The sequence below is a fragment of the Heterocephalus glaber genome, unplaced genomic scaffold (genome assembly GCF_053883595.1).
Source record: "Heterocephalus glaber isolate CG9 unplaced genomic scaffold, H.glaber_assembly_v1.0 deba00001444, whole genome shotgun sequence".
NCBI lineage: Eukaryota > Metazoa > Chordata > Mammalia > Rodentia > Bathyergidae > Heterocephalus > Heterocephalus glaber.
The window spans coordinates 19,874,905-19,888,264 of record NW_028258297.1 but is presented as its reverse complement, the minus strand read 5'-3'; the positions used below and the strand labels follow the sequence as shown (position 1 = coordinate 19,888,264).

The window sequence follows — 13,360 nt, the reverse complement described above, 5'->3', positions numbered from 1 at the left end:
TATTTCTTATAATATTGTTGTGGATTTTAGTAGCAGAGTGAATACTGGCCTCATAAAATAGGTTGAGAAATGTTCCCTCTTTATATTCTGAAACAATTTGAGTAGATTTGGTTTTATTGCTTCCTTCAGTCATTTCATTCACTAATGAAACTAACTTGGAGTCCTCCTTGCAGGAACTATTTTAACTATAAATTCGTCTTTTCTTTCATTGACATTGAGCTATTTATTTTCTTAAAGTTTTACAGTCATGAATTGCTCTTGAGTTTTAGCAGCATCCCACAAATATTGATATGTTGGCCTGTATCTCTTTAAATATCTGTCTGTCCTATCCTTATCTTTCCAGAAGTCTAGTTAAATAAATGACTCTGTCTGATAGCTTTTGAATTTTGTGTCCTGCTTTCTCCCCCAGCCCCACACTCTTTTTCCCACCCTCTGTGTTTCAGTTAGGATAACTTCTCTTGATCTATCCTCAGTTTCACTGATACTTACCTTCGTTGTGCTCAATCTCCTAATGAGCCCTTGAAGGAATTTTTTCCTTCTAATATCATGTACACTTTATTTTTCTATCATTTCCACTTGATTCTGTATCGTTTCTCTACTGAAACCTCCATCTGTCTGTGCTCGCTGTCCACATTTCCCACTAGATCCTGTATCGTATTAATAATAGCTAAAGTCCCCTTCTGAACGAACAAACATCCTGGTCATTCATAGGCTGGCTTTACCTATTGATGAGGGGCTGTATTATCTAGCTGTTTGGGTAGATTTAATTGTTCATTGGATGCCAACATCATGTGTAGACCAGGTTAAAGATCGAGTGAAATTGTTTGCATGCCTGAAAATGGTCAGTTTTCTTCTATTGCTCTTAGGTTTGGTTGGTACTATCTAGTTAAGATTGTGGTACCAAAGGAAATTTCCCAGTGTTGCCACCTTCAGCTTTCAAAAGTCACTGCTTGACTGTGCCATGGATAGCTTTTATCGCCATACTTCTTCCCTCTCCTGGAACTACTCTGCTCTTGCTCATTACTGAATGACAGACTCATGTGGTGGCAGAGTCAAGGGAGTTTTGTGTTGCAATGATCCAACCACAGCCTCAGGGAGACTCATATGCCTGAGCCTCAGTCTGGGCCTTTCTGAGCATCTCTGTCCCTCCTACACTTGACGGCCAAATTCTGTCTTCCATCTGCAGTGGGTCCCGCACAGGAGAGTCTCTTGCTCTTCTTGGCATCGAGGTAAGATGCTACACCCAAGACAGAGTATTCCCATGTGCAAAAGGATTTAGCTTTTGCCTTTCCCTCATCAGCAAAGGGTGTTCACCTGCTTCCTACCTGTTCCCTTGTAGCAGAGTCATTTGCTTTCTACATCTGTCCCTGAAGCAAATGATTTTTTCCTCAGCTCAAAGCAACAGAGAATTTTCTGTCCCTTTTCCTTGCAGCTTAAGATTTTCACTTTGAGCTAAATCTCCAGCCCCAAGATTTTCACTTTTAATGAAAGAAAGAGCCACAGAAGTGGACAGAGCTTTGTGCTTGCTGTCTTCTGGAAATGGCAAATTACCCGCATACTAGTACCACCCACTGGGTCATCAGATTCATGTGTTGCCTTCGGTGTCTCCCGCAAACACTATTAGGCCTCAAAGGGAAAGAACTTGCATTGGATTTTAAGTTTCTGTGTCTAGGACTCACTAATGTCCCAAACTGACATGCCAGCTGAAACCTGAACTTTGAGAATTTTTAAAATATCTTCTGATTGCTTCTTACCCACTTGTCCGGTAGCCTTCTCTTTCTCCTGGGCTCAGGCAAAGACTGGACACTTTGTGTGTCCTTTGCCTCTTTGGAGGAGGGGCCTGTCACTCTGTAATTCACTTCACTTGGTTCACCTTGTGACCTCAGCTCTCTATTAGGATCAGAAAGAAGGTATGATTTTGTATATTATCTAGCTTTTAAACTTTTTTTAATAATAGGATTAACATTTTAAACCAAACTAACTCCAAAGACTATATTGATCTTTTAGAAAATTAATAATGGTACTAACTACTGGATATGAAATGAAAAGCATTCTGAATTCTCAATTTGTCTCCAAACTCTTTAATTGAATTTGCTGATTTTCATCTGGATATAAAAATAGAAATTCATTAAAGTTTATATAAAATATGAAAGACGGTAAGCTGTTAAATTGAATGAATTTCACTTTCGTCTCCATCCCAGCTAAAGGAAACTCTTTGCTGTTTCTTATGTTTTCCAGGAAGATGAACAGAAGAAAAGTTTGTCACCAGACTTTTCCAATGTTCGAAATACTTTTCAGGTATGTTTGATCTCGAAAGTATCAGAACACTGCTCTTTCAAAGTCTATGATACATTAAATATTTTCTCAGACAAGCTTGGTTACAGCATAGAAAATAACATATAATTGCCTTCAGTTTTATTAACTAAACAACTCAGAAAGGATTTAGTCTAGTCCAAACTCCTATTTAATGCAAGTATCTCTTCTAATCGTTCTTGATTACTCATATTCCTGTAATGTGGAGGAATTCTCTACTCGAGGACATCCTACTCAAGTTTTGAAGAGATAATTTTAACAAAGATTTTTTTGTTTAAACTGAGCCAAAGTGAATCTTTCTTTTTGAGACAAGGAGCTCAGGCCAGCCTTGAACTTGCTAACCTCCTGCCTCAGCCTCTCACGTGCTAGGATTACAGGCCTGGGCCTCCATACCCTGCAGATCTCTGTAAATTTGCAACCATTTGTTCTAATTTATCATTTCAGAGCTATTTATAGCAAATCAAATACACTTTCCTCCTGAAAGGCTATCAAGTACTTGAAAATGGTTATCATGCTTCATTTTCCTTTTTTACTCCAACCTGAAAATTTCCATACCATCAACTCCCTTCCCATGGACATTCATCTGTTAGGCAGTAGTCTTGAGACTCAAGTCCCCACACTTGAGATTTTCCATCTGTGACCCAAACTTTTCGCTCCATTGTTGAATTGTTAGATGCTCTGAAACATTATATACCCAGTTTTCAACTTTTCTCTCCTTCATCTGTATTTTCTCTCTGAATAGTCATCTTCAAATTCTAGTCAGGCAGTGCCCAAATCTGGCTTTGATATCTCTTGAAATGGGGTGAAATATGGATTATCTTTTGAAAAATCCTACTCTTTTGTGCCAGTACAGGTTCTCATAATGTGGATCAGCTGAAGTTTTCCATTTGCATCTGCCTAGATCCTAAATAATGACATTAGTGTATTTCAGTTTTTGACATAAATTCCCAGTGTAGGTAATACAAATTAATGCTCCACAGATGCACATAATAAAGATGAGGATTTTGTTTTTCTGATACCAGATTCTAAATAGAGAAAGCCTTCCTCCAAAGTTCTCTTGGTCACTTGGTTTAGCTTTCTTTTACCACCTTTTATAGGTGGCAATCCAGTATCTGGGGATTATTCAAGGATCTTAGCTCCATTCTGCCCTCTCCGTTACCTCTACCAATTGGTTTAGCCCTAATATATCAGCATATGTCCCAATACAAGCAATAAACACTAACCCTTCAGCCTGAAGGCCTAGTCCAGCCTCAGGCCATGGTAGCCTCAGTGTTGGAGCTACTGCCAGGCTCAAGTTTCCCTCTAAATTTCTGTCACCTAGAAAGCTAGCTGATCTTTATTTAGGACTAAATTGTGCAATTATATGTATTTTTTTCCCTGACAATTCATCTCATCTAATGTTTATATGAACGTGGCATATGTGTATGTCTTTTTGTATGTATGCCTGTATGTAGGGTATCTATGTTTCCCTTTCCAGTAATTGCTGGAGTTAGGTCCCCTGCACTTCCCCTGGACAGCTAAAGCTCTGTGTGTCAAAAAACACATGCATGACGATCCTACTAAAATTCTTTCCACTGTGTCTGTGTTTCTGCCATGATTAATGCCATCATATGGTCTTAGTTTCCCAAATATGAAATTTCAGAATCACCTTAAGTCCTACTTTCCTATTGGTTTTTCATATTCAATTAATCACCAGGGTAATTTTATAATTGCAATATTTTGCTCAAAATATTCTAACAAACTCATTCACTCATGAATATAAAGAATATAATATTTATCTTTCAGAATTTTGTGAATATTAAGTGAGAAAAATAAATCAGATAAGAAATACAATAAGATTGGTATCGTAGATTCAGCAAATTAGCTACCAACTACCTAGTGACCCAAGTTAACCCAATATTTGCATTTTAATTAGTAATATTAATGAATTTTTACAAATTCATATGTATCCCATACCAAGTTTGAATTATGAATAAAAAATAGCACCTAATATGTACCTTACTCATAGTTTTATGACTTTTTAGTTCATTTTATTATCTAACCGTATATGTGGAATGTCTGATTTCTCTTACAAACTGAAACATCTGTGTGAATGGCTAAAATTTAATTTAATATTAAAATTTAACCATTATTCTCTGCCTTTACTTTTTCATAGTGTATGTCATTCAATCTTTACAACAAACTTATAATTTGTTATTATTGGTCCTACTTCATAGAGAACCTAGGTACATAGAAGTTAAATATTCTAATGATGATCACAGGTAGAAAGAAGAGCCAGAATTTACATACATGCATCCTGATTGCAGAGCTGAAAATATTGTCTGCTATGCTGTTATGAATGAATAAATGTATTTACAGTGTATTAATAGTGGGGTTGATCTTCTTTGGAAAAATCTGACTAATCCAAGTCTATGCTCAAATATGATACCCAAAATTGAGCTCCAGTGTTGATGATACACATTTAAAATGTGATAAATTTGTAACTTTCTAGTTATTGAGGTTATATGTAATTTGATTCATTTTATTAATGAAGTCCATGTTCTGGTAGCCACATCACACTCATACAGAGTTCAAACATGAATGAAATAATTGACTTTTTTCTATAGGGATTATTCAGAGTTTTCTTCTCTATGTTATGAGTAGTTGTATATTTTTAATCTATCAAAAACTAAAAATGTGTCTTAAATTGCATCTTCATTGATCAACTCTGTTGACATCTTTGAAATCTCTGCTTTGTCTTTCATAGTATTAGTTACTCTACCCAGGTTTCTGTCATAAGTTTTCAGTGTTTGTAAAAATCACAATATATTAAAAAGTATGACTTTTCCAGAAAGAGAAATCAGTGTCCTATAATGTAAAACAAATGTCTTTTCTTCATGTTGATAATGTATTGCTAATAAAATGCTCTATAATAAGTAGACTTAAAATATTTTGTATTGTGAGTCCTTATCTTTGTCTCACTTTTTCTTTTTCTCCCTCTTTCTTCTCCCCTCCCTCATTCTCCCTTGGTCATATTTCATTTCCAGTAGTGCTACATTAGAATTAATTTAGCTAATAAGTGAATAAAGTAAGTAAATCAGTGTTGAGTTAAGCCTACTTTCAAACATTTACTGGTCTAAATTATGACTTAGGTCACAGGCTAACCAGACTCTTGGGAATCTTTTATGTAGGAACAATCAACCACATTTTATTCCATTTCCTTTTTCATGGAAAGAGAGTTAATTTGAAGATAAATTAGTACCTTGTGAATTTTAACAAATAGTAATGGGTGAATCTTGTCATCTACAGCAATACGTGGATAATATTATAGAAGAAGTTAAAAATCTATGCAGTGTCCTTGGCTGTGTTGAAACCAAACAAATTACAGATGCAGTAAATGAACTAAAATTAATTCCTCAGAGAACAGGAGAGGTAAATATACTCATTTATTACACATTCATTAAACCCAAGTTCACAAATTAATTAAAGAGGGTAAAGACTTTGGGCTGGCAACTATACATCTGTGTGTATGTGTATACTTGTGTGTTTGTGTATGACATGCAGACAGTAAATTTCTTCATTTGGGGGCAATGACAGCTTGATCCTATTATGTCAAGTAGATTTAATTAAATTAAAAAGGAAATGTCTTACATCTTTGAAGTTTGGGACTACCCTGTAACATCTAAGTGAAACTGCAATCAGTCTTACCTAGGTGGATATACTTGCATAATATTCACATGCAAGTGTGTATGTACACCTCTAATGGGAATCCTGTGCACTGATCTGTGCAATTATAACTGCTCATGCACATGAACACACAGACATATATAGGAAAGAACAAATCAGGTTTTTAAATGTCATTTGCTGAATTGCTAGTGCACCTTGCTACTGTAAGTGCAGAATGAATTTCTCTAGCTTCCTTTACTGATTTCCCAGTTTGAAAATAATCATTGTGTGATGATTTTTAAATCTCAGAAAACAAGAGAGAATGGCAGTGTGATCATTGCCCCCAAAAGTATTAGTAAATCTGAGTAATGATAAATCTATCATCCTTAGTTTAGCAAATGATGAAGCAGAAAGATATAATATCATAATAATATAGTAGCCTCCTTTTATCCTCAGGGTATGTCTTAGTTTCTCCAGTGGATACCCAAAACTATGGATAGTACTAAATCCTACATATACCATGTTTTTTCCTATACAGACATACCTATGATAAAGTTGAATTTATAAATTAGGCACAGTAATAAAGTGGAACAATTATAAAAGTAAAATGTAATAAAATTGACAATATCACTCCTCTGGCACTTTGAAACCATTGTTAAATAAAATAAATATGAGAAAAGGAAAAAATGGAAACAAAGTCTTTGTAAATAGGGAAGGGTGGAGGGGTTGAAGGGAAGGCAGAGGAATGGGGGAAAATAAAAACCAAGATACATCATGTAAAGGTACAAGATCCCAATGATGAATGTAACTGTATTGTATATCTAAAATGTACCAATAAGCTTAATGAAAAAAAAATAAATTAAGGATTATAGGAACACAAGCTCTACAAAATTGTGACAGTTGATCTGATAACACAGATAGGTACTAAGTGTCTAGGGGATGGGTAGTATATAATGTGTGGATACTGAGTAAAGGGGTAATTTGAGTCCTGGGTGACAAAACATGGAACATTAAGAGATTTTATCATAGTATGCAGAATAATGAACAAGTTAGAATTATAGATTGTTTCTTTCTGGAATTTTACATTTACTATTTTTGGAAAGCAATTGACCACAGGTAACTGAAATCTCAGAAAACAATACTATGGCCAAGAGGGAACAGTTATAGTTAATTGTTGATAGTGCATTTTAATAGATAAAACAGTTTCATATATATACTACTCGTTCAATTTAATTATTATTTCCTTTCAATTTATCCTCACAACAATGCCATCAATATGGTGTTTTAAATTTATTTTACTATCAAAATCTGATATTCATAATGCTTGTATACACAGGATTATTAAATGACATAATAGAAATTTAAACCCAAGCATTTATACACACATACACATGCTCATATATACATAACTTCTTTAGGCAGCAAGTATATGCATTCCTCACTTTCATGAAAAACAACAGTAGATATTATATTTCTTTCAAATATGGTAGGCTTGAAATTCCCCCAAAGATTGATTTAATGCATATAACCATATCATTACTGAATTCATAAATCATTGTACTTACTTTTCAATGTTGCAAATAGCTTCAATAGCTATAAGAATTCAGTAACTTTTTCATGCTTGGTTATATCTTATGTTAATCAGAGCTCTTTTAACATGACTAGATAATGAAAATAAGTAGAAAATTAATAATTTATTTACAACACACGCATCAATGATTCAGGAGCCATAGAAGCACATCACCAAATATGTTGAAGATAAATATGAATTAAAAACTGAAAGCACAATATGATGGAGAAACCAAATAGTATAATCAATAAATTATCAAATTCAATGTCTAAGATAACTTCCTGTTTGTTTCCTTTTACTTTTCTTAAGGGAGAAACACCTATTATCTTACTTTCCAACTATTACAGACCCAAATTAAATAGTTACGTATTTTCCAAAACTGTTTCTGTGTGTAGATATTAATAGCTACAGTTTTCACAAATGATATCAAGATAAGAAGTCTGATGTGCTCACATTTAATTTGATTATTTTTTTAAAAAATCTTGGGTCAAAGTAAAAAAAATTACATCATAGTCTTGAAAACCATACCACCAGTATGTTTTGAAGATAATTATTTTGATGAATACTAAAACTAGAGAATTATATGTACAAAGTCCTTCCAATAAGTGAACTTAAGTCAGGATAACAAGTAGTGAGTAACTTTCAATAAGCTATTAGTTCCTCCTAGATGATCACATTTTGGAGACAATACAGGCAGCTGGAGGGGTTAATAAAAATACATTGATCTTAGGGTAGTACAAACACGATTTAATTCAAGATTGACCAGTTTCTGGCTGAATATACCTTGGAAAATTAATTCATTTCTCAGAGTTTAACTTCCTCATCTCTAAAGTAGAAAAATGAAGCAGAATTTGCAGAGTTCTTGTGAGTAAAGGAAATAATGATAACAAAGGGCCCAGATAACAGTGTAACTAGAATAAGGAACATTACTGTTCCTGGTGGTGGTGCTGGTGATAGTTTTTGGAAATCCTCTTCATGAGGTCAACATGAATTCGCACAAGCATCAGTTGCACCAGCATCATCTCACAGCCTTTGATCACAGCCCTGTGACAAAGGTGAACCTCAGGCACACAGTGGGAAGGGGACGAGGTGTGGGAATGTGGACGTGTGTCTTCTCTTCTGCTAAGACTGTTGGGCTGTTTTTCAGCTTTTATGTCCAGCTTTTTGTTCAATCACCAGAAACAAACAACAGGCCTCTGAATGAGGAAAATACAATTTTAGGATGAAGCACTTCAAATAATGTGAAAGAATTCCTAGGTATAAACAGCATTATCTTTAATATATTCACTTTCTGAAACTTTCCAAAAGAACAGAAATGACAACTTCCTTGGAAATATTAAACATGCAGTTTATCTGAAGCCAAAAGAACCCTTCCTGGAAACATTAGTTATTTCCTAGAAAAGCCATGAACAATTATAATGCTCAAGAAACTGTCATATTCACATTTCATAATCCTTACGTACTTCTTTTTTTTTTTTCCTTATGTACTTCTAAGAACTAAGTTTGGTATAATTTTTCTTTGCAGCTAAACTCATTACATAAAATTTTAATTGTCTAGTGTTTTGATAAGACTGAAATTATTTTCATTCACGGAAATGATGAAAAAAGTTGACAGTTCCTGAGTTTTATTTAACATGTGGATGGTTCGATAGACCGCACTCCAAACATATCCTACTTATTTTCAGTAGACTTGAAAAGTTCACTTATTCTACATCATCTTTTGCATTCAAACTTTTTGCTCATATCTTTTCCATCTTATATTAGTTGTGAACAGTTATATAAGAATAATGGCATGATTAATAAGTACATTTTGCAGAATTTGTGCAGTAACAAACTGTAGTTAACAATGCCCAAATAATTAAAGCTATCCACCCACGACAAACCTGAGATTAAAGAAATACTGAGAATTGTAGGTCTTCTGCCAACAAATTCTGAAATATGAGAAGCTTCCCTTTTTCTTGGCTTCAGTTTTGGTCTTCTTGCAAGAGACTATTTCCTGCCATGAAAGGAAGTAATTAGGTATTTATTAAATGTAAGTTTTGGCAAGATGAAAAATTATATCACAAATGTAGTTACACTCTATTCCATGTTTCCACTTAGCACTGGAAAGAATTTCCTGTGCTTCACATCTTAGTCCAGAGGCTCACCTAATATATTTCCATTAAACACTCATACAAAAAAGAAACCACATAGTGAAAAATATCTTCTTTCACACAGTGGTGTAGGTGGATGTCATGGTGATTTTATAATACAAGTCTGTATTTCTGAATAAATTGAATTCTAGTTCAGTAGAGCTAAAATCTTTAATAATCTTTCCCACATGGATGGGGTGAAGATCTTACATGCAGTTGTTAAGACTGGTGGTTGTTGCTGTACTCAGATGAAATATTCTACCTAATAGAAGTGCTTCTGAGAAGATTCATATGGATTAGACTTTCAAGTGAAGTTGCATATAAATTTAATGATATTTTCAAAATGGTAGAAATGTTCTTTCTCTAAAAGAATAGTATACCAAGTTCTTTGACACAAGAAAACAGTTATTTGTTTAAGAAATCTATTTTGCTGTTGTTGTTGTTGTTGTTGTTGTTGTTGTTGTTTTGGTACCAGAGATTGAACTCGGACCTTGTGGTTGCAAGGCAGGCAGTGGAACCACTAAGCTAAATACCCAGCCCAAGAAATCTGGTTTTTAATTAATTTGATTTTATTAAAAACAAACTTTAAATTTTTTAATTAAAGAAAATAGGGACAGGCATGGAGGTGTATACCTATAGTCTTAGTTATTCAGAAGGTGGAAGCAAGAGGACCATGTGAACCTAGAAAATTGAGACCAGTCTAGAAAACACAGTGAGATCCTGAATCAAAATAATAAGGATAATTGTTTAATTTTTAAAAATTTGTGTCAAAATAGATCTTATTAGAAAATTGAATTTTCTTCGGGGCTGAAACTTTATTTTTAGTGAATCTGTTGGTCACTTTGTGTAAGTTTCATAATAATGAAGTTATAGCCAGCAAATCCTAAGCCACCAGAGTACGTCCATGGTTCCAAAAAAGATGAAAGTAAAGACCTGAGCAAACAGGCCCGCACCATACATGCAGCACCCCTCCCCCAGAGCAAGGGCACAACCGTCCATCAACTCCAAGATGGCCCTCCATTTTGCTTCCCTTTGACATGGGGCAGCAGAGGAGTGGACTAACAAGCTGACCTGGTCCTGGATGAGGACAATGCCTGGGATGAAAGGTAAGCCCAGAAAGCCAGCAGACCCAGAGAAAAAGTATGGACCTGGCCAGGAACTTCAGGGACTCCAGTGTAACCCCCAAGTGACTGGGTGAGAGACAACCACCAGAGGTCACAATGGAGAGGGAGTGGGCCAGAGAGAGACCCCAGAAAAGTATAGGCTTGGGATAGGAAAGGCACAGGCCCTATGTAGGGAGTAACCAGAGCCCAGAAACATCAGCCTTTAGATCAACAGTCCACTTCAGCCCCTACCCTAGCCTGCACTCAGCAGAGACCAGAGGGCTGATCATGTTTCCCATCTGCAGAGCAAGGACGTGCTTGTATACTGAAATAATAGCAGAAAACCTTCTGAATAAGAGAAAAAAAATAACACCCAGATAAGTGAAAAATATAGAACCCCAAATAGCCACAATCAGAGAAGAAATTCTCTACAACATATCATAGATAAAATCCCGAACTGCAGCTCAAGAACAGAATCTTAAAAGCCATTAGAGAAAATCAATGAATCACTTATAAAGGTAAACCTATTAGAATTGTAGCAGACTCATCCACGCAAACCTTAAAGGCCAGGAGAGCTTAGCGTGAAGTGATGAGCCTTAAGAGAAAACCATTTTCAACTCAGGCTGATCTATCTCGCAAAACAATCTTTCAAAATGAATGGAGAAATAAAGAGCACCTAAAGAAATTTACAATCACCAAAAACACACTTCAGAAAATTCTCAAGGGTATCCTAGGAAGAGGTAGTACAACTAACAATGATAAAAGGTCGAATAGAATGAATACACCGTGTGGGGTGAGCAGTTAAGTAGAAGGGAAAGAGAGGAAATCAGCAACAAGAAAACAAGGCAATTACAAGAATAAGTCACTGTCAGTAATAATTCTCAAAGTGATTGGTCTCAATTCCCCAATCAAAGGAGAAAAGAAAAAAAAATGAAACTATGTAGTAAACCTGTATGATTCTGTCCACTTCAGTCCTCTTTTTAGTGCTAGCCACAGCTTGAATCTGAGTAACTGCTTATAATAAGAAACAGACACACTACACAGAGAGAACAGGAAATGTGTTCATATCAAAAGATTAGTTACTGCTATGTAAGGAAACTGTGACTAGGTAGTGTCTATAGAAATATTCTAATAGCAATGAAAAGGATAAGCCCATGCTAGCAACTTGTTTTTTAACTGTATATCCTTTTATTGGTACATTTTAGGTATACAATATAATGACATTCATCATTGAAAATTTGCACCTTTGCATAGTCTCTCTTGGTTTTTATTTTCCCCCTTCCCCTCCCCTCCCTTCAACCCCTCCATCCCTCCCTATCTACAAAGACTTTGTTTCCTTTTTTTAATTTTCTCATATTAATTCCATTCCCTTCTTTCCTTTCCCCTACCCCTCCAACTTCCCTTTCCCCTTTGTCCCTTTTCTTCCTATTTCACATTATCCATTATACCTTTTAGTCCTTATTTACACTTTCAGTGTCTCACACCAGAGAAACTATTCGGTATTTATACACGTGTGTCCTATTTATTTCACTTAAGTGTATCGCCTCAATGTGTATCCATTTTGCTGTAAGTGTCTCTAATTTATTTTTTTTTATGTTTGAGTAGTACTCCATTTTATTTTAAAAAAACGCATTTTCTTTATGCAGTCTCCAGTTGATGGGCATTTGGGCTGTTTCCAAGTTTTAGCTATTACAAACTGACTGGCAACTTTTTTAAAAAGTCACATAACCCAAATTGTTCATTACAATATTTGGAGGGATTTTTTTTAATCTTATAATTTAGATATTTTCTTTTTAAGTAATCAACATAGATATATGATGTTAGGAAACATTTCTTTTTGTCATCCAAGAGAAATTTTAGTGTTTAAATTTTGGAAATTACTCCTTTGATTATTTTGCAAATTTGTTGTCTGAATAACAAACATATTTTTGTATGTGTTTTTTTCAGAATGTTCATCAGAGTTCAGAGACTTCAACAAAAGGTAAAACACACATGTACTCAACTATATTAACAAGAAAGAAAAGAAAGGAAAGAAAGAAAGAAAGAAAGAAAGAAAGAAAGAAAGAAAGAAAGAAAGAAAGAAAGAAAGAAGAAAGGAAAGAAAGAAAGAGAGAGAGAGAAAGAGAAAAAGAAAAAAATTGAGTTATCCAAAGTCAAATAACTTTTTCGGTGTTTCAGTCAAATGCTATGGTAATAGGTACTCACACATCAAAGGCTCTGAGAGGGGAAAAAAATGCTTCACCAAAACCCTTTTTACTGATGAAAGTGATAATTCTGTAAGGCAATAAAAATCTACATTCTCTGAACTTTTATCCTGACATATTTTACAAAATGAGAATAGTCAAGAGAGCTAAATTTTAAAAAATATTAGAAGTACCCTTATAACCATTCCAAGGCAGTGTAAAATTTTACTATTAACCTAATTATACTTTGATGTAAAAACAATCAGAAAAGTAACAAATGTTGGTCTCCAGAGCCACTAATTTCAAATTCAACCTTTATTTGGAAGATCCAATTTATATAATAGGTAGGAGGATTATGTTCTGAAATAATTAGTGTTTACAGGGGGCTCTGGGCTTGTGAAATTGCAAGCTGCA

General features: G+C 34.7%; 1 protein-coding gene across 4 annotated transcripts in view; it reads left to right on the top strand.

Moving 5' to 3' along the window:
• The window catches only part of Pik3c2g (phosphatidylinositol-4-phosphate 3-kinase catalytic subunit type 2 gamma), a 326,458-nt gene that overhangs the window by 83,076 nt on the left and 230,022 nt on the right, over positions 1-13,360 (top strand). For 3 of the 4 annotated variants that reach the window (XR_002395360.2, XM_021259132.2, XM_087213484.1), the window contains exons 9-11: positions 2,239-2,298; positions 5,602-5,724; positions 12,711-12,744. Coding sequence is in view for 3 of the 4 variants with exons in the window: in XM_021259132.2 (XP_021114791.1) it covers positions 2,239-2,298; positions 5,602-5,724; positions 12,711-12,744 (217 nt within the window). In the remaining variant the exon portion in view is untranslated. The remainder of the gene's footprint in view (positions 1-2,238; positions 2,299-5,601; positions 5,725-12,710; positions 12,745-13,360) is intronic. The other variant, XM_087213485.1, reaches the window with a different exon arrangement.